We start from the raw sequence: 26,552 nt of genomic DNA, 5'->3' as shown, positions 1-26,552 counted from the left end.
GGTACGGAAGTAAAAACACCATCTGCGCATGCGCGCCCCTTTTTCCATGGCCGCACATGCGCAGATGGTGGAGTTTGCGTGTGGGCGGCGGGGAAGACCGGGGAAGGTTCCTTCGGCCGCCCAACAGCTGATCTGCTCCCCATCTTCGGCTCCTCGCTGCTGCCGCGCTGCGGAGCAGATCAGCTGTTGGGCGGCCGAAGGAACCTTCCCTGGGTCTTCCCGCCGCCCAGGCAAAGGGGAAACCCCAAGATCGCTTGCCGCTTGCCCGTCACCCGCTCACCCGGCCGCTCGCTTGCCCGTTCGCCCGCCCGCCCGCCTGCCGCTTGCCCGTCACTCGCTTGCCCGGCCGCTCGCTTGCCGCTTGCCCGTTCGCCCGCCCGCCTGCCGCTCGAGAGCAAGAGGGGGAGAGATAGAGAAAGAGAGAGAAGGAAAGAAAGAGATGAGAGAGGGAGGAAGAGAGTGTGAGAGAGGAAGAAGCAAGATAGAGAAAGAGAGAGAGAGAGAAAGATGAGAAAGGAAGGGAGTGACGTCATCGGGTGGAAAAATCACGATATAGCCTTTCGCAATGATCGGGATCGCAAAACTCGGGGGATCACTGTACTATATATTATACAGCAAACATTTTAAAATAGGAACTAACCACATGCTATGTATAAAATACAGGTTAAAATAGAGAAGAATGTTTTCAATTTTTAAAATGTTAAATTAATTATAAGCCATAATGATTGAAGCTTGCCCGTGGCACTAGAAATGAATTTATTACTGGGCCTTAAGTGTGGCTTGTATTATAGCACAGTTTGGGTCACGAATCTAAGAAAAAACTATGTATAGCCTTCATGCCATTCTTTTGCTTTTTGTAATTCAAATGTTTGATTTAAAAAAAATATTTCTCCCTTTTTAGTTAAACAAATGTTATAAATGTAACATTGGCTTTGAACCGTGTACAGAAAATATTTATCAATATTAGTATCATCATTCTTATACTGTATTTAATATTTTGTTAGACTGACTGGTCAAGAAAAAAAATATACCGTGGAGGACTTTTATTTTGAAATGAAATAGGAATGACACAGTTATAATTAATATATTAGATGTGTTTGAATTAACTGACAAATAAAAATGTAAAATAAAAATGAAACTGACTTTCCTTAGTTAGATCCTCTAAGACAGTATTTCCCAACCTTGGCAACTTGAAGATATGTGGACTTCAACTCCCAGAATTCCCCAGCCAGTGAATGCTGGCTGGGGAATTCTGGGAGTTGAAGTCCAAATATCTTCAAGTTGCCAAGGTTGGGAAACACTGCTCTAAGATATTAAGATAGGCAGGCTAGCAGTTCTATCATTTGGAGATGTAAACAGGCCTGCTCAACCAAACCTGCCCAAAATAAGAATGCAGAAGCACCTGCTAGCTGTGTATATCTTGCTGCATATATCACAACATGAAGAACAACAAATGTATAAACTCATAGGCAAGGGAGTTGTATGTCCAAGGGAAAGATAGACAGCTGTGAATGACACAAACTAGTGCATCTCTGGAATTGTTGCCCATACACTAAATGGGCCAGATAAGCAGGTCTCAAATAATCCAGGCAAACCTCAACATTGTTTTCATTGTATTACTTCACATCTTTTACAAGCAATCGAGTAAATCAAATCCTCTGAGAGTGTGCCTGGTGGCATATCTGTTGTTACGTGATCAATTCCCTAAGTGTCATCCCTTAGAGCCTTTAGGCAAATGTAAATACCAAACTCTGTACTTTGAATCACATTATTTATGGCTAAATTTTGGTCCAAAGAGACTCACTTAATTTGATTGTGCCACATCCTCATTGTCCTGTAGTATAAGAGATAAGAGGAGGGATTTGTCATCCATATGTGAGTTCTCATCAGTGCAAAGTAGGGAGGAATAATGCAGCCCAAGGGGGGCATTTGACCTACACTGCTCATTTATTTGTTTGTTGTCAGTATCTACACCTTAGTCCGGTGATGGCAAACCTATAGCATGCGTGCCATAGATGGCACTCGGAACCATATTGTAGGGCACATGAGACATTGCCCTATGTCAGCTCCAGAGCACATGTGCGCACTGGCCAGCTGATTTTTGGCCTTGGGAAAGGCCGTTTTGCCCTCCGGACACTTTAGGGAATCTTCTCTGAAGCCCCGGAGTGCAAAAAATCAAGCCAACAAATAAACCGGAAGTTCGGAAAATGCACTTCTGGTTTGCTTGTTGTGCTTCAGGAATCTTTCCTGAACCCTCTGGAGTGCAAACAACAGCTCAACGGCAAACAGGAACTGCGTTTTTCAGAACTTCCGGTTTGGCCATTTAAAAAAAAATTCCAGGCTTCAGTGAGGCCTATGTGCATGCATAGGGAAAGGGGAAGGATTGTGTGCATGCGCAGGGGCAGTGTGTGGGGTGCGCATGTGTATGTGGGGGAAGGAATGGGTGTGGGCATGTGCACGAATGCTAGCATACCCACACACACCCTTTTGGCACCCAAACCCCAAAAATGTTCGCCATCACTGCCCTAGTCATTTTCCGATAAAGGACTTTCATGCCATGAATCCCACATCTTATATTTTCTTCCTAGGTGTAACATGTTACATTTCTCCCTGCAAAGGAACATCTTGTTCCAATCAGCCCCGTCTTCCAACCTGACCAGATTAAATTATAGTCTCCTGGGTGTTGTCCAACCCTCCCAATTTATTTAATTTCCAAATTTAATCAGCACCTTTGCTCACATTGTGCAGGCTTTGATAAAAAAAATTGAATAATACTAACCCCAAGACAGATTCCTGCAGGATTCCACTGTTTGCTGATTAAAGTAGATTCATTACCGCTCACTTTGTGACTGCAGTTAGTCAGCCAGTTCTGGGCCACTTAAATGTGGTGCCGTTCCAACCACCTTGTCAGCCACACTAGGTAGATCCGACCAGGAAATCAATACCACACCAAGGCTAAAGCTACTTTTATTGAAACTAATTATAGCAACAGAATTTTAGCAATTTCATGATGCTGTACATTACCTTCCTTTTTATAGTTCAGTGAATTAGGGAGGTATGTGTCTGAGTCACTTCCAAATGTTATCTCATATTGTTTCACATGAAAATTTGCTCCAGCCCTTTTTGGCTAGTACAAAAAGCCAAAGGCTATACAATTGCTACTAGTACAAAAGGCCATTTGGCTAGGCAACAATTCCTGTATGTCTCAAGGTCATCTTCCTTTCTGTTCACAGACATTTCATCAGTTTTACAGTGGGAATGTCATGTGAAAGCCTTGCTAAAGGTTTTGCTGAAATGGAGGTAAATTGTGTCCGCAGCCGTTCCCTTGTCTGCTAAAGTAGTTATTTTGTCAAAGAAGGAGATGAGGTTTGTTTCACATGACCTATTTTTGAAAAAGCCATGCTGAGCAATTGGGGCATTGTCTGCAAAAAGCTCACAAAAAGCTTTAAGATGTTTGTTGCCACAACATCTTGCAAGGTGTTGATGTTAAGGTCACTGGGCAAAATAACTTCTGGAATCCACCGTTATTTTCTTTTCTTGACCTTTCCTCTTCTGCAGTCCTCTGGTATCTCTTCAGCTCGCCAAGTCTCTTCTAATGGAACTGAGTAAGTTCCCGAGGGCTCTTTCACCATTCCTTCAGGATTCTGGGGTATATTTCATTAAGATCTAGGAGCTTGGAGAAGAGCTAATTTGGTCTCGTGGTTAAGGCACCAGGCTAGAAACCTGGAGACTGTGAGTTCTAGTCTCTCTTTAGGCGTGAAAACTGGCTGGGTGACTTTGGATCAGTCAGTTTCTCTCAGTCCCACTCAGCTCACAGGGTGGTTGTTATGAGGAAAATAGGAGAAAGAAGGAGTACTAGATAGGCTGACTGTCTTGAGTTATCAATAAAACAATTAAAATGGGAGATAAATAAATAAATTAACATATCCTTTATCACATTCTTCCTGACCTGCACCCTCCCTTGTTGTATTGTTTTCTAGTCATTGATATGCAAAGTGTATCAAGGTACATCCATATACCTTAATTCATAACAAATATATACATAGTTATAAATTTCTATTCAATAACATGAAAACCAACAACCTCTCTCTGTATAAAAATCCAAAGTAAAGCATCTTCAGCTGATGACCACCAATATCTTCTGCTTCCAGTGATCTCGCAAAACAGGGGTGGGTTCTAATTTTTTTTTACTACTGGTTCTTTGGGCATGGCTTATTTTGTGGATGTGGCTTCACGGTCATGTGACTGGGTGGGAATGGCCAACTCAATGTCACTCACGTCAAGGGGTTTCTTGTCTGGCCATTCCCCTCCAGCCATTCCTTGTCACACCAAGTTCAATGTATCTATAGTTCTGTAAAAATGTCGTCCACCTTTTAAAAACTGTATTATCTACATATTATAGATATACTTTACCTCCGGTGGGGGTGGGTGGGTTATAATTGAGTTTGTTAAGGTCATGGGGTTTTATTTATTGTTGTTCAACTTCTTTTTTATTATTGTACCATTGTACTGTTTTTATTGTTGTAAGCTGCCCTGAGTCCTACGGGATTGGGCGGCATAGAAGTCAATTAAATTAAATTAAATTAAATTACTTTCATGGACCACTGAAAGGAGGTAATGGCTTTCTCTCTCTCTCTCTCTTTTTTTCTTTTCTCCCTCCCTCCCCCCCTCTCTCTTTCTCCCTTTCTGTGAAGAACTCCAGAAGGCCTTTGGTAGGAGGAAGAAAAGCCAGATGTTTTGAAACTGAGAACATTGCTCATCTGGCATTCTTAGAACTCCATTGTTGATTAGCTTAGTTGATTAGGGCTAGGCAAAGTTGGCTCTTCTATGACTTGTGGACTTCAACTCCCAGAATTACTGAGGTAGCAGGATTGGCTTTGAAACTCTGGGAGTTGAAGTTCACAAGTCATAGAAGGAGCCCACTTTGCCTACCCCTGGCTTAGCCTGAGTCAGGATAATTAGCAGCCAATTACAATAAGGTCTCAACTCAAGCTCAGTGCACGTGGGGTTCCCCAAACAGTTTTTCCCCATTTTTGCTTTTGGGGCTGCAGGGAGTTTTGGGCCTAGCAAGCCTCCTTGTAGTCCCGTGGGAGCCAAAATGGTGCACATGGGGATTCCTGGAAGGGGTGAGGGATGGTAAGGTCACGAGCTGGTGGGGATGGTTGGGGTGGTGGTGCAGCAAGCTCGGGGGGGGGGGGCTAGCATGACTTATCTGTAGGCAGTAGGAGGCAGCTTAGTTGGGGCGCAGGGCAGGCACCACATGGGAAGGAAACTTAGGCAGGCAAACCGCACAGGAGGTGAGGAGGAAAAGGAAGTAACTGGGCAGAATAGCAGTTACTAACGGTTCTATAGAACTGGTGTGAACTGGTAAGAACCCACCTCTGTCTCAAAGTTAAGTAAGGTCAAGAAGCAAGAACTACACAGATTTGAGTAGCTTTAATGTTTGTTTGGAATCTATTTGAAAGTTGGAAAGTATAATAGGAATTTCCTACCATCCTTCATAATGAGCTAACTAAAGAAATTTATTTGAAATCTAAAAATGCTTATTCCTAGTTCTTTTTTTAGGACTAGAAGTTTGTGCTAAATTGCTCTTCATGAGATAAGTTATCACCTGACTTGCCCATTATCTTTTTATCATTCACATCTATGTTCCCTTTGTCCCAGGCTCCTCATAAACAGTCACATATGTCGAGCCTCTTCTTGAAGTTATGTGGTGAAGGAGAATCATTATGTCTCTGGGTTATTGGTTCCAATAAAATCGCTATTGCTGTATGAAGTGTAAAGCAATTTGTAATTTACATAGTAACATATAGCAGTAAAATTATCCAAAACAAGAAAAAAAGTATTGAATAGAATAGAATAGCAGAGTTGGAAGGGACTTTTGAGGCATTCTAGTGCAACCCCCTGCTTACTCAGAGAACCTATTTCAGAGAAATGGTTATCTAATCCAGTGTTGGAGCATTTATAACTTCTGGAGGCAAGTTATTCCACTGATTAATTGTTCTAACTGTCAGGAAATTTCTCCCTAGTTCTAGGTTGCTTCCCTTCTTGATTATTTTCCACCCATAAGCTATCTTATTTTCTAAAGGAAGAAGTACAATATTCCCATTGAATAGAATGATGAACTTGCCGATAGACAAGATGGATTATGAAATGCCCACAACAGAGTGGTCTGATTTAAAAAGCATATTTTTAAAAGAAATGTTAATTATGAAACCTTCCCTTGAGTTATTTTATTTGTAATTTGTTTTATAGCATGATAAAGTTTTGTTAGTCACTTCCTTCATTATAAACTTGTCTCATAAAGATGCATCATATCTCAGAAGATTTTCCTATCTTCAGTTATGGATTTTCAAAATTATTATTCTTTGCAAACAACTGATTGATATTTTTTAAAAGACAAATTAGAACTGCTCTAAGATGGCTATATTGCAAATATACGTAGTAGAGGAAAGACTTGCAAGCTATGCATATTTTATTTCAAAACCATTTTTGTAAAGACATCTTAAAATACTTTCAGTGCTTATTTCATGTAGTAACAGCTTTGCATATTTTCACTGACGATTTTGGAAATACATAGATAAATGATGATTAATATATACCATCTGCCTGGGAAACAAAGATTTCTGAGAATTTAGTTTCTGCTAAGCTGATTTGCTTGCAAGAGGGATCCAAACCCAGTCCTCTACTATGAAAAAGAACTTCTAATATCTTTTGACAGTTTTTGACATTGGCATTACAACAATTTCTCTATGGTATTAGGTTAGTGACGTATGCTGGTCTATGACCGAAATAAAGGTTTGGTTAGGTTAGGCTAGGTTAATGAAATTCTTGGATTGGAACAAGAAATTGATCATAATGTGTTAAAAAAACAACAACTGCTGGTTCTCTCCCCCCCCCCCCCCATTATCTTCTCTACTAAATTTAGATACTATTTGCTTAAGATCTCTTAGGATTCTGCTTGATTCTGTTGTGCAAAATATAGATTATTTTTGGAAACCCAGAAAATATTCATATATTTAACTTTTGTTTTTTTCAAGAAACTGCTTGAATATTTAGTTGAATCTTCAGAGAAGATGAAAAAGTACTCTTTGAAAAGACCATAAAATACAAATATTCAGGACAATTTTAACAATATACAGTATATTGTTCACATTGGTGAAAGAATATTGCCGAAAGAAAATGTAACAGCCCAACAAAATATTAATGAACCAGGAAATTTGTTGGAACTATTTCCTTTAAGTCTTTAGACGTTTTCGTCAATATTTTATGTTTTGTCTCAAAGGTAATTGAGAGCAGATGCATGCCTTATAATAAGTTGCTTTCTCAACTAAAAGGATCCTACTGAAACATGTCCATTAGATAGAATTTTTGTTAGTGTTTGATAGAGCCAAACAACAAACCTCCTTTGTTTTGCTTAACTTATTTTTTATGCTTCATTTTGTACTTTTAAATGCAATGTATTTGTTATATCAGAAAACCAAGAGTTCCAACAATTGCTTCTTTGAAACATCACCATTCTCTTAACCCTGTTCACTGAATTCAAATTCTGGCAATTCACTTGCTTATAGTGGTATGCTCAAACTAGCTCATTAAATTTTTTGGAATTTTGTGAGCTGCTTGACAGCAGAGGTGAACTTCCATGCTTAGTATGCCAATTAGTTGTTCTGCAGCTAGTGGTGCCACACAACAGCAGTTCTTAAAGTTTTAGCAGTACTCTGCTTGCATCCCTAAATTTTTGTCCCTGTCTGGTGTTCTTTTGGTCTTCTTACTACTAATCCATGGATCGGGCTAACATTACGTGTTTTGCATTCAACACGAACAGCTTTAGTAAGCAAGATACAAATTGGAAATTCTATTCTATTGTATGCTTCAATCTAAGGATGGATTACTTTGCTCGATTTTCAGAGGCTGCCTTAATCTGCCAGAACAGCCAAAAAACAATTGTACACATGATTTATTTCATGTTTCTTAGTCTGTATAATGGGAAACATACACACACGAATGCAACTTCATGTACAAAACTTCTAATATGAATTTCATAGCAGACAAGCAAATTGACTTCCTCAATTTTGATTAATTATTCTTGTAATGAATATTTTGGAACAGGAAGTACAGTAATTATGTTAGTTGACCGTGTGCCAGTGGGATTATGAAAGAAATATACATCTTGTTTGTGATTATAAAATCCACTGGTCTAGTCACTATCTGGTAGAAAAATTCTCAAATTTCTTCCATCATTCTTTGAATTACTTACTGTTTCATAGTGCCAGACTGAAGAACCAGTGAGTCCTCCAAGTCATGTCAACAATGATGTTCAAAAGTATATTAATAGAAGAATAAAGGTAGTAAATTATGGGACCTGATATTACTTGGGATAGCCGTTAAAGTCTTGCTGGAGCACAAAATATCCATCTGAGCAGCAAGATAGGTAATGTGCCAACATAACCTTTGTTTTGACCAATAAGAAATAAGCCTTTTTGGGCTTTTCTAAAGCCACTCCAGGGTTGGTTCTAATTCATATTTTGAGGGGTGAAGGGAAATAATCTGAATTTAAAGAAAAAAATCTCAGAAGTCAGTAATACATTTCTGTTCTCATCCTAGAAAATGACATGGATATGTGACTATGAAGTCATCAGGAATCAAGTTGATTCCTGATGACTTGAGATCTTATCCCTTTAATTTGCAGTAAAGGACTGCCATCAACAGCTCTAGAAACAGAAGTTATCTTCTTTACACTTTATCTCGCTCCACCATTAATTACTTCTAACCATTGGCTTTGTAGAGTCTGCCTTCTAAAGATTTCTTCTCATTCATATCTCTAGAGAAGGACAAAATAAACAAGAACAAAATAACAAAGCAACAGTAACCCCAAATCAAAACAAATGAAAGCCTAACTATGGTCCCTAACCTGATCTAATATTCACAGTGTTTTAATACATGAAACAAATAATTTCTTCACTGATTTTTATATTACTACAATATTAGGAAAATGTTAGTTTTTTTAAAATTGAGGGTGCATTTAAAATCCACACAAATGCAGATAGAGTCATCTGAATTAATGGAAATCACAATGAGTGTCTCCCATTTGGAATGGTCTGTGGGTTCTAGTATCCCCTTGGAAATTAACTTGTTAAGTTCTTTGTCCACTTTGGGACAGAGTGCAAAAGGCACTCTTCTGGGCTTAAGTCTGATGGGGGCCACCCTGTGGTCTAGGTTAAGGGATATGGGGTTCCTAGGTTTTCATTGAAGACTCAGTGAATTCAAAGGTCAAGGCTTTGAGGTCATCTGTGCTTGTGGAGTGGATAACAGTAATGCTGAGCCCTAAAGCCTCGAATCAGCCCTAGTAAACTGGGAAGATTTCCCTTAATAACTACTGTACAATTAAGGGAAGGCAATCTTTAAAGGAACCTTTCTTTATAAGGAATCTGCCCTTACCTAGTATATGAATAGAATTTCCCTGGTAATCTCTTAGGTTGCTTTTGTAGGCTTTTAAGTCTCTGTATTTAAATCTGGCAATAGGGTTCTAAGGGTGGACCAGGCTATGATGGACTTAGTGGAATCCGTTCCAGGAAGAACCCTCAAGCTGCACAGAGCAGAACAGTAATCGGCAACAGGCAACTTTCTATCAAACTGCTATTTATATAGCGAGTGTCAAAACAACTAGCCAAGGGTGGGGCTGTAACTGTCAGATCCTAGCCAATGGGAAAATTCTACCTAATTGTTCGGTAGGTTTTGAGTGTGAGGACACAGCAATAAATGCTTCCACTCCTTTGGTCTTTGGAAGGTTATCAAAACCTGGTTTTTGTGGTTGATTTGGGGCCCTGAGAGGAGTCCTCAATACTGCAGGTGGTGGATGGGTTAAGATCGTGCCCTGTGCAATCTATCTTCCTAGTACTACCCTGTTTTCCCCAAAATAAGACAGCCCGTGATAATAAGCCCAACTGGGCTTTTGAATACATGGCAATAAGGCCAAGAGCTTATTTCAGGGTTCAAAAAATATAAGACACGGTCTTATTTTCCGGGAAACAAAGGTAGTTTATTATATAGTTTTTTATGATGGTAATCGTTACACACACACACTTTAATGTAGGGATATTTTCTTATGTGCAACCAAGACTTTTCAAAATCCCTATTTCAGCTCATCCCACTGCTTCAAAAGAACATCCTTTATACTTTCCAGTCAGTTACTTTCCTTACATCATCACTATCCCCGATTTTTCTATAAATGCTTCATCTGAGTGTCTTCTCTTTTCTTCCTCTTTTCTAAACTCATCACTGGCTTTCCGTCAACTGCTTTCCAGTTTCAGTGACATTTACTCTGTTAACATGCTTTTTCATGTCCCTGGCCAGTTAGAAAAGCATTAAAAATGAATGGATTTCTCCCAATTCCTACTTTCACTCCAGAATTCTTTAAATGAAATAAAAGAAACTTTACATACATTCTAGGTGGTATTATTATTATTATTATTATTATTATTATTATTATTATTATTATTTAGATTTCTATGCTACCCCGCTCCAAAGACTCGGGGTGGCTAAAGGTAACTATAAATATCAGTTTGTGGAGCTTTTGTGAGAGTGGTGCAATGCTGGTGTGATGTCATTTTGCAAGATTATGCTGAATGTATTATTTGCAATCAGCCAATTATGCTTTAATATTAGGTGATGGCTTTTCTGGCTCCAGGTTGATGAGCTGGAGAAAGTTTAACACAGCGTAATATCATTCTTGAAGGTCTCTGATTAATGCCTTTCTGATTGCCTACCAGTATTTACAGAGAATGTAAATGTCCTACAACTTCACGGAGCATCTGACCGGGAGAGCCTGCAATATACAAATTATTATTATTATTATTATTAATTAGATTTGTATGCTTCCCCTCTCCGTAGACTCGGGGCGGCTTACAGCAATGATTCAATATGTTATTAGTTTATAGGGGAAACCATTTGCATTAATAATGATACAATAGCAGAGAGCTTATCATTAAAATCTTTCTTTCTTTCCTTCCTTCCTTCCTTCCTTCCTTCCTTTCTTCCTACCTTCCTTCCTTCCTTCTTTCTTTCTTTTTATTTATTTATTTATTTATTTATTCATTTATTCATTCATTCATTTGATTTTTATGCCGCCCTTCTCCTTAGACTCAGGGCAGCATACAACATGTTAGCAATAACACTTTTTAACAGAGGCCAGCATATTGCCCCCACAATCCGGGTCCTCATTTTACCCAGCTCGGAAGGATGGAAGGCTGAGTCAACCTTGAGCCGGTGATGAGATTTGAACCACTGACCTACAGATCTACAGTCAACTTCAGTGGCCTGCAGTACAGCACTCTACCTGCTGCACCACCCCGGCTCATTTATTATGCTTTAACTTATTTAGATTGTTTTAAATTTATAAAGGCCCAGTTTACAATCATTAACTGTTGAGGAACACACAGATGGAATAAGAATGAAATAACATTGCTGCCCATTCACAAATTTGAGATGGACAACTATACAAATTGAATGAATGAATAATATAATGATATGATTTAAGGAACTATTAGTCTGAAATTTCTCCTTGAGGTTTGTGAGCAATTTCAGTAGTTTAAAAGAGATTAAGCATTTACTTAAAGTTTACTCTGACACTGTGCTTGTATCTGTGGTATTTGAGCCTCATTGGTTCTCTGAATGCTAAGAAAGAACATACTGGATATTGTTTTTATTAATGTTTCCTCAATACTCAAGCTTTAGAAGACACAGATCATAAATATATAATATAATTCAGTGCTTAATTTATTAATTATTGGTGTGTTCATTTTTTAATGTGTGTATTACAGGAAAAAGTAGAATATGCCTTCTTGATTATTTTTACAATTGAAACATTTTTGAAGATTGTAGCATATGGATTATTATTACATCCCAATGCATATGTTAGAAATGGATGGAATTTACTGGATTTTGTAATAGTTATAGTAGGGTAAGTACAATTTTTAATTTTTCTAAGAAATTAATATCTAAAAATGTTTCTACTTTATGTATTTTCTATAACATCCAAACAAGGAATCTGTAATTATCCTTCTCTTCAGCTTTATGAGATTGCAATGTTGTCAAATACTTAATTGCTTTGCAATGATTTCCCAAATAGGAAATCTAATCCTTGAATATATTCCCCTTGCTCTTTAAGAGGACACCACTGAATTTTATATAACAACATCCTTTAGTAAGGTTTATATAAACACATACTTAGAATTGTTCTGTATAGTGTTTTTCTTTTACAGAAATAATATCTGCATAGCAAGTCGTATATGTGTATTCTGAGGTGTGAAATGTAACACAAGACAGATTCCTTCACTCCAAAGAGGACACATAATACATGAGAGGAATGTTGGCTTCTTATATACGCTTTTCCATAAATATTAAAACTGATAATTTAAAGATATAAGGGAAGACTCGGGAAAAGTATAATGAGAATTTTCTTTGGTAGAAATAATTCCAGTAACCTTGTCTTGGAATACTGTATCAGAATAATTAGTAAGGTTTTTTCCCCAGACAATTAATGTAGATTTAAATGAAAGTGGCAAAAAAAGAGGAACTATTAAGAAACAAATCTTTCACCAATGAATAGTTTGCAAACATTTAAAATATTATGCTGCATTCTGAGTGATATCGCTTGAATTACTGTTTTGTGTGGAAACTCTAGTCCAAAAGCTAAACATCACTTGAACTACTGGTATCCTCTGACAAAATAAATCTATTCCAATGTAATGACTGAACAGAATCACTAGCAGTCTATCTTGGCCACTAGTTATCACATGAGATGAGCAATAGTTAAATATAAAAGTGTGCATAAAGCTGACTGCAACATCTGGATATGAACACATTTCTGTCTGAATATGAGGAAATATGAATTAGATAGTGGTAGTGAGTCCGAGTTTGAATTTGACGTTTTAGGTCTGACTCTTGAAAGATACCTTCTTCCTGAGTTCCAAGGATGAAGCATTTGAATTACACCAAGCTATTTTTTAAACCTTGAAGGCTTCTCTTCTCATGTGGTAATGGTGATCTTTTAGGTTTTACATAATACAGTGGTACCTCAACCTACAAACGCCTTTTGTAGATAAGAGCCGGGTGTTCAAGATTTTTTTGCCTCTTCTCAAGAAACATTTTCCACTTACAAACCCGGAATTTTAACCAGAAAAGACAGGGAGAAGCCTCCGTGGGGGCCTCTCTAGAAATCTCCTGGAAGGAAACAGGGCCTCCACCCTCCCTGTGGTTTCCACAATCTCATGCATTATTTGCTTTTACATTGTTTCCTATGGGAAAAATCGCTTCTTCTTCCAAACTTTTCTACTTAAGAACCTGGTCACAGAACGAATTAAGTCCGTAAGTAGAGGTACCACTGTACATGTACAGTATGCATAAGTTGTTAAAGCTTCCTCTGAATTACACCAAATTTAAACATCCTTCATGAAAAAAGCTTACACAATTATCTTATAGTAACAACAATATGGAAACTTTTATTTCTTATTCCCTAGATTGTTTAGTGTAATTTTGGAACAATTAACCAAAGAAACAGAAGGGGGTAGCCATTCCGGTGGCAAACCAGGTGGTTTTGATGTAAAAGCTCTAAGGGCCTTTCGTGTCCTGAGACCCCTCCGGCTTGTATCAGGAGTGCCCAGTAAGTCACCACTTCATTCATTATTTGAGAATTCAAAGAAAAAACATCCCTAGGCTGCTTTGATAAACTTTTCTGCAGGCTGAAGTATATCCTTCCCTTCCCTTTACTCAGTAGAGTACAGTACAGTACAATGTGATGATATGGTATAAGTTTACTTAGGTACAGACCAAATTGAGATTTCAAGTTGAATATAGATCTATTTCAAGTCCACAAAGCAAGCAAAAGTGTTTAAATTATTATGTTTCAGGGTTTAGGCCATAATTTACACTGGTAGTAACATAAATGTTATATTACACATGTATTGTCTGCCCCTAAAAAGGCATTACAGTAACCCCTCACTACTTCGCGGTTCATCTTTCAGGGATTCGCTACTTCATGGGTTTTCAAAGGGGGCTTAAATCCATTACATCCATTAAAAAGTTTAAATCCATTGAAAATTCATAAAATTCTTCTAGAGTACTACTTTACTCTATTAAAGAAACTGGTAGGATATCACATGTAGTCCCAGCTGAGAAACATTATAGAATGACTGTTTAATGCAAAGGGTGGTTTTTAAAAAGTCCAAATACTCGTTAAATACATTAAAAAATATCTTTCCTCTACTTCACGGAAATTCATTTTTCACGGGTGGTCTTGGAACACATCCCCCGTGAAAAACAAAGGATCACTGTATTATTAATGCTGCATACATTTCTTCCTGTAGCATTCAAGGCAATCGAAACAAAATTGAATACTTTGAAGTAGAAAACAGTTGGAACATTACAGATTTGAGGGTGAAGGTTCATTCTCTGAGCTTGTGGATTGATTTCTGAACATTTCATTACCAGGCTAGGTAACATCTTCAGTGGAGTTTAGGGGATGGCAATGTTAGTGTTCCTCTGTTTATTTCAGATGAGGGTGAGTCAAGTGAGGGTCTTGTGATGGGTCTTATGATGGGTCAGGTCACAAAACTCACCACAAGATCAACAACTGACCCATCACAAGACCCTGACTTGATGGGACCATATCCACCTGATGTGACCTCACCATCACAAAACTTACCACACAAAACCCTTATAAACAGAAAAACACTGACACTGATGTCCCCTAAACTCCACTGAAGATGTTACCTAGCCTGTTAACAAAATGTTTGGAAACCAACTCATAAGCTCAGAGTATGAGCCTTCACTCTCATCCTACACCTGAGCTACACATATCCTCCAGTATTACAGGTTTGGTTGATGCATTTATGGTTTGCCTTGGAAGAATATAGAAGAACTCACCCAGTGACCTAGTGTCAGAACATTATATTATATGACATCATTTGCTCACATTGCTGCATGTGAAATTAGATGATAGATCTGGGGTATCAAACTCACGTTGTCACGTCATCACTGTGATGCATCGGAACTTTTCCCCCCTTCACTAAACTGGGCATGGGTGTGGCCAGCGCATGATGCATCTGGTTCGCACCCTGGAATTTAACACCCCAATATAAATTCAAGTAAACTTTAAAGAGAACCGAATGCACAGCTGCCAGCTTTGGTGGCTCTGACATATGTAATTTACTTCTATTAGGCCCTTACATTATTTCTAGAAGGTAATGCCTACTAGAAGGTAATACTATTTGTATCAAGAAATTAAGCCAATAAGCTAATTACAGCATTGTGTGAGTTAGATTTATTTGTTTCTCACTTTCATATAATGTGACAACATACAGCATCATTCTTCTGAACAACAGTTTTTAAACATTCTGCAATATAGAAATAATTAATCTGCTCTGTGTAATAGGTCTGACCATGGCACATAATCCTATATGTGTCAATATGTTCTGGTAAGCCACGATCTACTTAAACATAGTTTACTGAATGCAGCAATCATGGCTATGTTAGCATAGAGATAAAGTAATGCAATATATCTTGCAGCAAGCAGTGACTGGGTTAACCTAATGTTTCAGGTGAAAGCCCAAAAAAGGTCTGCAGTATGATTGCAAATGCAGCCAATATATGCAAATGAGCAAAGTAATTGTTATGCTTCAGTGGACTTACACTTGAGGCTCTGCCCAACATGTTGGCCATACAAAAATCACTTATCTCCTTTCATGACCTTTTTTTAGAATTTGCAAAAAGTTTCTAAGATACTAATACCAATTTGCAGCTTATTAAACTATGACCCTAACTAATGAGAGTGGGTCTATTATATTCAGGAAGGCTACTGGAACATCTAGTTCAACAAAATAACAGGTGGATTTACTGTACATGTAATTATTTATATAACATTTCAGAAGCATTCATTGGCTTTCCTTTCCTTTCTTTTTTCTTTCTTTTCTTTTCTTTTCTTTCTCTCTCTGAGAATATTTTGGGTTGAATGAAGCATCTGTTCTTTTAATCTCTTTGCTTTTAATATTTCATCCATACGCAAGGTCATAATGCTATGTTTATCACACTATAATCTGTTGCCATGGAAATGATGGCAATTGATGTGGTTCAGGAAAATCACTTCAATGGAGGATCAAGCAATTGTCAGAGATAGTCCATAAATGGAGAAAAAAACCTTTTTGTAAGACGTAAAATTCTCATTGGCAGCAGACTGATATCTCTAATTTTGTATGTATACAAATCTCAGTTCAAAAAAGAGTTAGCGCTTTTTCCTTTCCCCAACAAAATGAGAGCTTGTATTATGTTGAAATGCATCTTAAAGTATTGTGCATCTGATCTTATTTTATCCGTGCTGTCTCCCATCCCCAGTACAATCATGCTGACTGCAAGGGAGTCAGAAATGTAGTCCAATATTTCTGCAATGCCCCAGGTTGTAAATGCTGTGCTAAAAATAGGAAGGGGTGGCAGTTTTAGTCCTGATGCCTGCTTGTGTTTTTGCATTTGTTCTTTGTAACTACAAAAAAACCCAAAACAGTATAACCAGTATGCTCTTTATTTTACAGGTTTACAAGTTGTCCTGAATTCAATTATAAAAGCCATGGTTCCCTTACTCCATATTGCCCTTTTGGTATTATTTGTAATCATAATCTATGCTATTATAGGATTGGAACTTTTTATTGGAAAAATGCACAAATCATGTTATTTTGAGGATTCAGGTGAGTAAAGCAATTAGTACTTTTAACTGGAATCAAACAGTGGCATCATAAATCATTGGTTGAAAACTGTAATAGTTCTCACCAATTACATACAGATTGCATATTGCTTTTTTCTGAAAAATCAGATTTAACGGGGTCAGAATTATATCCTCCCTGTCTCCCGCTGCATGGGAGACATCTACGGCTTTCTGCCTCACTCAATGTGACATTCGCAGTAAAAATTATCATTTCAAGTTCTCTACATCAGAACAAAATTGAGAGAAAATGTTAAAACTATTGGTAACTGGTTTTCAGATCTGCAGCCATCTGGGGTACAATAAATACTACTATAGGATTGATACTGAGCCAGCTATCTAAAAGTAAAAATTAGTACTAGATTAATAATAATGATGGGTACTCTGGTGATATTATGAAGGCTTTAATGAGAGATCAGAGCAGCAAAAAGAAGCTACTCTGAAAAGTTAAGGAATCAGTTCTCAACAAATGAGTCAGCAAACATGTGGAAAACTCTCCAGTTACAGCAAACCTCCTTCCCAACCTGAAGAAAATCAGCAACTGGCAGATGATTTGAAAGTGTTCTACTGCAGGTTTGAAAGGAATCTACAGCCACCTATCTCCACAACCTCCATCCCAAACACACCAACAACAGCCAAACCTCCTATAACTGAACTCATCCCATTGGTGATCACAGAAAAGGAAGTGCAAGATCTATTTCACAGACAGAAAAGCAGGAAAAGCCCCAGCCCCAGACAAGATAACTTGCTTAAAAGTCCGTGCTGACCAATTGACCCCTATCTTCACCCAAATCTTCAACAAATAACTAGAGATATGCAATTTTCCTTCTTGCTGCAAATGCTCCATTATGACTGAATGACTACAGACCAGTTGCTCTAACATCTGTAGTTATGAAAACCTTTCAAAGGTTAGTGATGTCCCACTTGAAAACTATCACGGACCCACTGTTAGACCCCCTGCAATTTGCATACCAAGCAAATAGATCGACAGATGATGCTGTTAATATGGCTCTGCACTACATCCTACAACATCTTGAATCTTCAAAGACTTATGTTAGGGTCCTTTTTGTAGACTTTAGTTCAGCATTCAACACCATTATACTGGTCATTCTTTGAACTAAACTAAATCAGCTAGCAGTACCTGATCACACTTGTAAGTGGATCACAAGCTTCCTAACATACAGGAAGCAACAGATAAAGCTAGGCAAAATCACATCAGATACCCGTACAATTAGCCCAATCCCCCCCCCCCCAAAGGCTCTGTACTCTCATCACTTCTCTCTATACACCAATGACTGCATTTCAAATGATCCACCTGTTAAACTACTGAAGTTTGCAGATGATACAACAGTGACTGGTCTCATTCAAGAAACTGCATACAGACAGGAGGTTAAACAACTAGCCTCGTGGTACGGCCAGAACAATGCGGAACTGAACACACTCAAAACCATAGAAATGGTGGTAGACTTTAGAAGAAACCTTCCCATTCTAACACCCCTTACAATACTAGACAACACAGTATCAATGGTATAGACCTTAAAATTTCTAGGTTCAATCATATTGTAAGATCTAAAATGGATGCCTAACATGAAAAAATATCATCAAAAAAGCATAACAAAGAATTTTCTTTCTGTGCAAACTCAGGAAACTCCAACTGCCAAGGAGCTGCTGATACAGTTCTATGGAGGAATTATTGAGTTTATCATCTGCACCTCTATAACTGTTTGGTTCATGTCTGAGACCCAACAAAACAGACACAGACTTCAGAGGAAAATCAGAACTGCAGAAAAAACAATTACTGCCAATCTGCTTTCCACTGAGGACCTGTATACTGCATGAGTCAAAAAGAGAGCCATGAAAATATTTACTGATCCCTCACATCCTGGACATAGTTAAATTTATAAAAAATAATTCCCTCACCACTGTCAAACTATTCACTAAGACTGCATTGCTATTATTATTAGTCTTTTCATTATTCCAATCACCCATCTCAGCCCAAGTCTGTAACTTGTTGCTTGTATCCTTAATATTTATATTAATATTGATTGTTTCCTGATTGCTTATTTGTACCCTATGACAATCATTACGTGTTGTACCTCATGATTCTTGACAAATGTATATTTTCTTTCGTACACTGAGAGCATATGCACCAATGACAAATTCCTTATGTCTCCAATCACACTTGACCAATAAAGAATTCTATTCTAGTATTATTAATATATTACAATTTAGTGTTAAATAAGAAAATACCATAAGAAACATGATTCTGGGACCAGGCCCAGTTTTACTATTCTTAAATGGATGAAATTATATTTTTGCTTTTAAAAAAATCCCTAATTGTTAATCCCTATATGATTTTTTTTTCTATTAGCGTGTAAATATACTGCTCAAAAAATAAAGGGAACAATCAAAAAACACATCCTAGTTCTGAATGATTGAAATATTCTTGGAGTATTGAATATTGAATACTTGGAGTTATCTTCTGTTGTTTAAGTGTTCCCTTTATATTTTGAGCAGGGTATAAAATATTTTATATATATAAGATATAAATGTAAAAAGGAATGACCTCATTAGAAAGATGGGATATAATATTTCATATTAATATATAATACTGTAGTTGTTGTTTTTAAAAAAATACCATCTTACCTGATTTTTATTAGAAAGTCAAGACTGGTAAGTATACATGTGTACACACATTCCTGATATGATGATAGGAATGTATACACACACACACTAGTCATTTTTCATCAAGGTTAAACTTTCATTTCATTGTAGCATCAGATGTGAAAACTATGGAATTGCAGTATGTATCTCTTTGTATAGTTTAGTTCACAAAGAAACTTCCCCAGATAGATGATACACGAGTAAGTTTGTTTGAAGAATGATTTAAGTAAACCAGTATTCAAGGTGTAATGAGATCAAGATTTTAATGTTCATTCAGATATATGATACTTGTGACTGCTGTGATTTTTTTCTGAGCCAGAGGCTGAAGACTGCTCAACCTGACATATTTTTTATTCACTTTTAGAAATATTAGTTGAAGAAGAACCTGCACCTTGTGCATTCTCAGGGAGTGGACGTCAGTGTCCCCAAAATGGCACTGAATGTAAGGGCGGCTGGTCTGGACCAAATGGAGGCATAACAAACTTTGATAATTTTGGTTATGCAATGTTAACGGTATTCCAGTGTATAACCATGGAAGGATGGACAGATGTGCTATACTGGGTAAGTGGTGTTTTGTGTGCATTTGAAAACATTTCATCTAAAAGAAGAGTTCTGGGATTATTTTGTAATTGTGAGCCACACTGGTAAGTAGCTGCAGCTCATTTTCTTGGATTACTTGGGTTAAAACAGTATGTACAATTTTAAATTTTTTGTGTTTCTAGGTTTTCCAACAAGATGTCCAGTTTTGTGAAAGTCTTTGTATCTGATTATTTTTTAAGCACTTTGATATTTTTATATTTAAAATATTTACAATTCCGTGTCAACATGCTTTCATAAAGAACCTTTTTAAAGTTTTATTCTACAGTATTTGGCAAGTATTGAGCATATAAAATACAATTAAAAACAGTAACTAAATGATCTCCTTCTTCAATTTCCTTAAACTATGAAAATGAAACATACTACACTTCCTGTCATCCTTAATGAAAGTTGTAGCTCTACAACATCTGGATGGCTACAAATGCTTTTTAAATTATGTATTGAAGTAATAAAAATATCAATAGCACTATTCTATGCCTTTTTACGCAGAAATAGTCCCATTTTCCTATATGGTAAATCTGTTTAAGGATTGCAGCCTAGATATAAATATTCAAAGTGATCCCAGGCCTTTACGTTAGGGATGGACAACTGACTTGATACTTTTCTAAAATAATAATAATAGTAATTAATAATTTATTAGACTTGTATGCTGCCCCTCTCCAAAGACTCAGGACTACCAAATTGCAATGTTTGTTGGAAAGTACATGGGAAGTAATGTTAATATCATTGTCAAGCTGGTGCAGAAGTTGGTGATAAATTAACAGCTTGCCACATTATCTATAGAAGACCTGATGTTTATAGAAACAGATGTAGCCACAAAGCCACAAATTCTTTTGAGTGGTTCAAGGACACCCACTGGGGCCAGAAGTGACTGGCACAATCTGAGTGGGCAACGTGACAAGTTTGGCGGGGTGTGTGTGTGTGTGTGAATGATAAGAGATGTGAACTTTCAGCTGATTGGGAAGCTCAGATCCAGCTTTCTGTGTATAGGTGTCAAGGTGGCTCAGGAAATAAACTGGAACTTTGAGGAGTACTTTGACTCAATTTCTGATTTAGTTCAGATGTTACCTGGAACTTTGATACTTATTATCTGAAATAGAAATAGATGCAAGCTGTAGCCATTTTTATCAGATAGTAGGCAAAGATTTGGGGTCCAGATGTTATAGATAGATACATATTCTACCTAATCTGAAAACTGGTTCAGATGATTGAAATTATTCTGGACCTTGGAATTTCATTTTGAATATCAAAATTCAATAGCACTTACACAAAATTGGTTAGTTCAATTTTGTTCATTTTGGCAGCATACATTTTACAGCGGAAAGTATTTTTTGTTGTCCTTATTTTTAAAAAAAAAAAAAAAAGAGGAGGGGTGTGAAAAAATCCCTGCTGACCTTCCTTCTATTTTGTTTATAAAACTGTCTTCATGTATGATTTTGAAAATTATTTTGAAAATTATCTGAACATAATGTCATGCCTCAGAAGGCTGAGAAATACTTGGAGTATATACCATATTCCTCCCTTAGGCAACTTTTTAAATGTTTGTGATGTCAATCATTGTAAAATGATTTTAACCACAGTGATGGACAGAGAGTTATTTCCTCAACTAAAGGCTGCTTTCTACTGAAGGTGGCAGAAGAACTCCATTAATATTAAGTGTGTCTACAACCAGCAGGGATTTAATTAATATCTCCCATGTGGGACTAATTCCTAAAGTAGCTTCTGCCAACCATGGAAACAGAAAATAACTACTCTGTGTTTACATATTCAGCAACAAAAACAATCGACAAAGATGCTATTCTTGTCTGTCGTTGCCATTTAATTATAAGCTTTTTAAATATCTCACATTATTATATGGGTGGTACACTCTTATTTGTGTACACTGTACAATTACAATGCCCCCTTGAAGTCATCACAATACAGTCCTATTTGCCATATCAGGGAAAGGACCTTTGTTTATTTGTATGGGAAGAAATAAACGGCTAGAATGGCCATCTCTTCATAATACTTATTGGTAACTATTGACGATTAACCAGAAAAATTGAGATGTTTCCAGTACCAAGCTACAGTAATCATTAGGAGGGTCTGTTCTAACATTCCATCCAAATTGAACAGCCTTCCTGCAATTTAAATTCATTATTCTGTGTCCTGCACTTGATCAATAGAGGCCTTTAGTCTGGCTGCCATCTTTTGAAATGTACTGTCTTATCCTTCTTCTCTTTTCAAGGCTAAACATTTCAGGTTCCTTCACTTTCCTCATATAGGGCTTAATTCTTACTCCCTGGCCATCCTTTGGGTCATTCTCTGAGTTCTTTATGAGTTAGTCAGAACCAGTAGTGGTGATAGCGGACTGCACATCAGTAGTTGCTGCCAGATTGTGCAATTGGCTCGCGGCCACTCCAATGCCAGTCCTATGGACGCCGCCATCTTTTTTCTTCAAATTTTTTGTATTTTTTTGCTTTGTGCACATGCACAGAAGCAGAATCTTACAAGGGGATGTGTGCGTGCATCCCCTCACAAGATTTCAGTGTGTTTTTGCTTCCTGTACATGCGCAGAAGCAAAAACACGCTAGGGGCGCAAGACAACTGAAGCTGCGCACGTAGCGCACCGCTATCGGCAGTTATGGCAATCCGCCCCTGGTCAGAACCCTTCTTAAAGTGTGACGCAAAGCACAAGATGGCCTCTGAGTAATGTGAGATTTTCTTTTGGAAACTGTTGTAATACATGCAAAGGAATAATTGAGAGTGCATTTCAGAGAGGATTGAGAATGCCTTTGCTAATTATTCCTTTGCTATTTAAGACAGAATGTTCTAGATGGTTTCCTATCTAAAATTCTGTCCAAGAGAAATGTTCAGTCATCTCTTTGCAAACTACAGAATCAAAAATAAAAGTATAGTGGTAAGGAATAGCGGGGGAAATGAGTGAAGTTTACATTAATAAGGTTCAGATTTGTGGAGAAAATTACCAGATGAAACTATTAGATTGCTAAAGCTGGAAGAAGCCATTAAGGCCATCAAGTCCAACCATCTGTTTAGGGCAGAAATATAAAATTCATGTCCGGCAGATGGCTGTCTAGTTTCCACTTGATCACATCTAGAGAAGGAGAATCCATTAATAAGTTCCTCTCTTAGAAAAGAACTTTGAAGCATGCTGGGTAAATGTCAAAGATTTTTAAATGAACCATGTGCCACGAGGCTCTCACATGGAGAGTAATTATCTGAGTCTGCCTTACATGGAATACCTATCCAAACAGAACAAAACTTAATCTGCCACAGTTCTTTGTGGTTTTGGTTTTATGATGTATGGTACCTAACAGAGAGTATAAGAAAGCATAAAAGTACTCACTTGTAAGAGTTTTCTACATGACTCCAGAAGATGGTTTGAAAGACGTGTCTCTCGCTATAAAAGAACTAGTGAAATGTAGTGTTTAAGCAGGGAGAGCAGATTCTTGAGGATAGAAAGAGGGTGGAACAAGAAGCAAGAAGGGTGGAAACTAAACAAGGAGAGAAGCAACTTAGAACTAAGAAGAAATTTCCTAACAGTTAGAACAATTGATCAGTGGAACAGCTTGCCTCCAGAAGTTGTGAATGCTCCAACATTGGAAGTTTTTAACATATTGGATAACCATTTGTCTGAAGTGGTGTAGGGTCTCCTGCCTAAGCAGGGAGTTGGACTATAAGACCTCCAAGCTTCCTTTCAACTCTGTTGTTGTTGTTGTCCACTATCAGCCATAGAAACTCAGTAACTTTTGACCAATCACTCTCTCAGCAGGGATATGGTTGCATGGAAAAAGATGGAGGAAAGAAATACGTGTCAGCTTGCACTCTTGGAAGAAAGTCAGGGTATAAGTCTGACAAGTAAATAAGAATATTTTTGAACCATCTTTATTTATATGGATTTACCACGGAAAACTTTGATTATTTTAAAGACTTCAGGAGTTTTGTAGCTAATCTGGTTCTGATTGTAGAACCTATCACAAATGACTAAGTTCATTCACACCATGATTATAGCTATCATACCATATCTAGGCTGCAAAATAATAATAATAATCCAGTCAATTACCAAATCACAACAAAAATAATATAGAAAACTATAGCCATTTGCTGCCACTTCGTGGTCATCCATACTGCTCTGGATTCTAGACTCATGTTTTATGGTGTGATCATCTTGTATCAGAGTGTAGAATTTCTCTTTTAAATTTATACTCACAATCAATAGTTTTTAGCAATAATTGCTGAGTGTATGCGAGAAGATGAGTCTTTGTTTATTCTAGCTCCTACAGTTGTTTGCATTGTGTAGAAAGCTCTGGATATGGTTTAATGAGGGTTTTGTTTTGCTTTGTTTTTTTTAATCTTTTCAGCCGTGTCTGATTCTTAGAGACTGGTTTCAGAGTTCAATAGGTAACTAGGTAATTTGATCTGAGGTTTGTCTGTAACAACCTGTTATTCTGTCTTTATGCAATATTTATAAACAAATCTGTCTCTTAATTATTTAAAACTTTCTATAAATTATTTATAATTACATATTTAGCCCTATGTATGTCACACAATAAAAATAACACCTTTATGCAGCAGACGACATGGATTGTCAAAATTGATTAGGATTTCAAAAGTCAATGTGATTTCTTTGGAAGGTATCTAAATTCAAATCTAGCTCTTTTTTAGATTTGAATTTGTTTTCAAATCTTTCCCAATTTGTAATGGTTGGTGTTTTGGTTCTGTAGAAGTGCATCTTTTCTATATCCTGATCCTTCATAATTCAAATACTATGAATATTGGGCAATAATTAATTGAATGCTCAGCAAAACGAAAAAAAGAAATTCTTACCTTCTTGTTTTCCCCCAAAAATGTGAAATATAAAAATCAGGTGTGATGTGACATAATTGTAATGGTTTTGGTCAAACAATCCTGTGTTTACAATCCCCCAATTTCTGGCAACTACCATATATAATTAATCCAACTAATACCACTTATGCTATTGGTTTTGGGAAGTATAAATAAGAAGATACAGGGAATGTATTAGATATTTATAGAGGACAAGAAAACAAAAATCCAAAGAATCTTAGTACAGCATAAATGACATAAATACTGGTGTGTTCATCTCATTGAGTCCCACTTCTTTAATCATTTATTTTATTTATATCTAAATTTTCCCTTAAGGTGCTCAATATAAGAAACCAGGGAATTCTTCCATTATGTCCTCATAAAAACTATGTGACGCAGCTTGGATAAAAATGCAAGTGCTGTACAGTCTTCTAGTGAGCTCCATGGCCATGTAGAACTTGAACCTAATCCCACTAATGTGGGGACTTATGCGTTAAATAAGGTCCAGGAGGGAAGTGTTTTTAATAGGAAAGTGAACACAAGAACACAATCTGAAGTTAGTTGGGGAAAAGATCAAAAGCAACATGAGAAAATATTATTTTACTGAAAGAGTAGTAGATCCTTGGAACAAACTTGCAGGAGACGTGGTAGATAAATCCACAGTAACTGAATTTAAACATGCCTGGGATAAACATAGATCCATCCTAAGATAAAATACAGAAAATAGTACAAGGGCAGACTAGATGGACCATGAGGTCTTTTTCTGCCATCAGACTTCTATGTTTCTATTACTAATATCTGCAAAACTGCTGATCATCCAGTTGGCTTGAGGCACTAAACAAATTACCATAAATGTACTCTAAACTACTATTGTGGAGGAAGGTTCCTATTCATTCATTTATTTATTTATTAATTAATTCATTCATTCATTCATTTATTGGATTTCTATGCCGCCCTTCTCCAAGGACTTTTTACTGTCTAGTTTGAGTTGCAGGTCTTACCTTAATGTTCACTTCAGTCAGAATTCCTATTTTATGAGCCTGACTTCTAAGGAAAGCAACAAGGCCAAAGGCCCTTTTTATACACTTGACAATTTTATGTTTACTTATTATTTTAGGAGTAAACACAGAGGCATAACAATTATTCTAAGAACTCTTGGGATTTTTTTGTTTCTATTACTGTATATTAAAAGCAGCAATGAAAAATGCTGTGATTCTTGTAGCAACTATATCCTCCTTCAATGCACTTGACATATAGGATGTAGATAAGAGACAGATTGTGGTGTGTTTGTGTTTTGAAATCCAGAGAACACAGGGAAGAACATAGAGCAGTTTTTCTGACAGATAAGCTGTGGGTAAGCTGTTAGATTTGAAAAGCATTCCCTTTTAAGCCTGTTTGATATATGAGCCTCTAAGACCTTAGAGCAGAGCCTTTGAAATCAGCAAGGTTTTGAGAAACTGTATGTCATTCTGGCCAAGCACTTAGAAGTCTGCGTTCAAGGGTTGATTGACCTATTATTCAGACATCAAAGCCTATTACAACAGCTTGCACTGTTTCAGAAAATCCTGATTCTCAAGGCTATTCTAGATGGTGATAAAAGCTCCAGTATATTAAAGGCCAATTAAAATATTATGTGACATATATGTGCACAAACACGCCCTACATACAAAATTTCAAGACATGTAATAGGTACAGTATTTAAAAGGATTAAAATGGTGAG

The 26,552-nt window shown here is 37.1% G+C and overlaps 1 protein-coding gene across 2 annotated transcripts in view; it reads left to right on the top strand.

The window, feature by feature from the left end:
• The window catches only part of CACNA1D (calcium voltage-gated channel subunit alpha1 D), a 277,357-nt gene that overhangs the window by 100,378 nt on the left and 150,427 nt on the right, over window positions 1–26,552 (top strand). For both annotated transcript variants that reach the window (XM_070738512.1, XM_070738513.1), the window contains exons 4-7: window positions 11,820–11,959; window positions 13,518–13,660; window positions 16,581–16,733; window positions 19,776–19,972. In XM_070738512.1, the coding sequence (XP_070594613.1) occupies window positions 11,820–11,959; window positions 13,518–13,660; window positions 16,581–16,733; window positions 19,776–19,972 (633 nt within the window). The remainder of the gene's footprint in view (window positions 1–11,819; window positions 11,960–13,517; window positions 13,661–16,580; window positions 16,734–19,775; window positions 19,973–26,552) is intronic.

Source organism: Erythrolamprus reginae, chromosome 2, assembly GCF_031021105.1.
Source record: "Erythrolamprus reginae isolate rEryReg1 chromosome 2, rEryReg1.hap1, whole genome shotgun sequence".
NCBI classification, from domain to species: Eukaryota; Metazoa; Chordata; class Lepidosauria; order Squamata; family Dipsadidae; genus Erythrolamprus; species Erythrolamprus reginae.
This window is presented reverse-complemented; position numbering and strand designations above follow the sequence as displayed.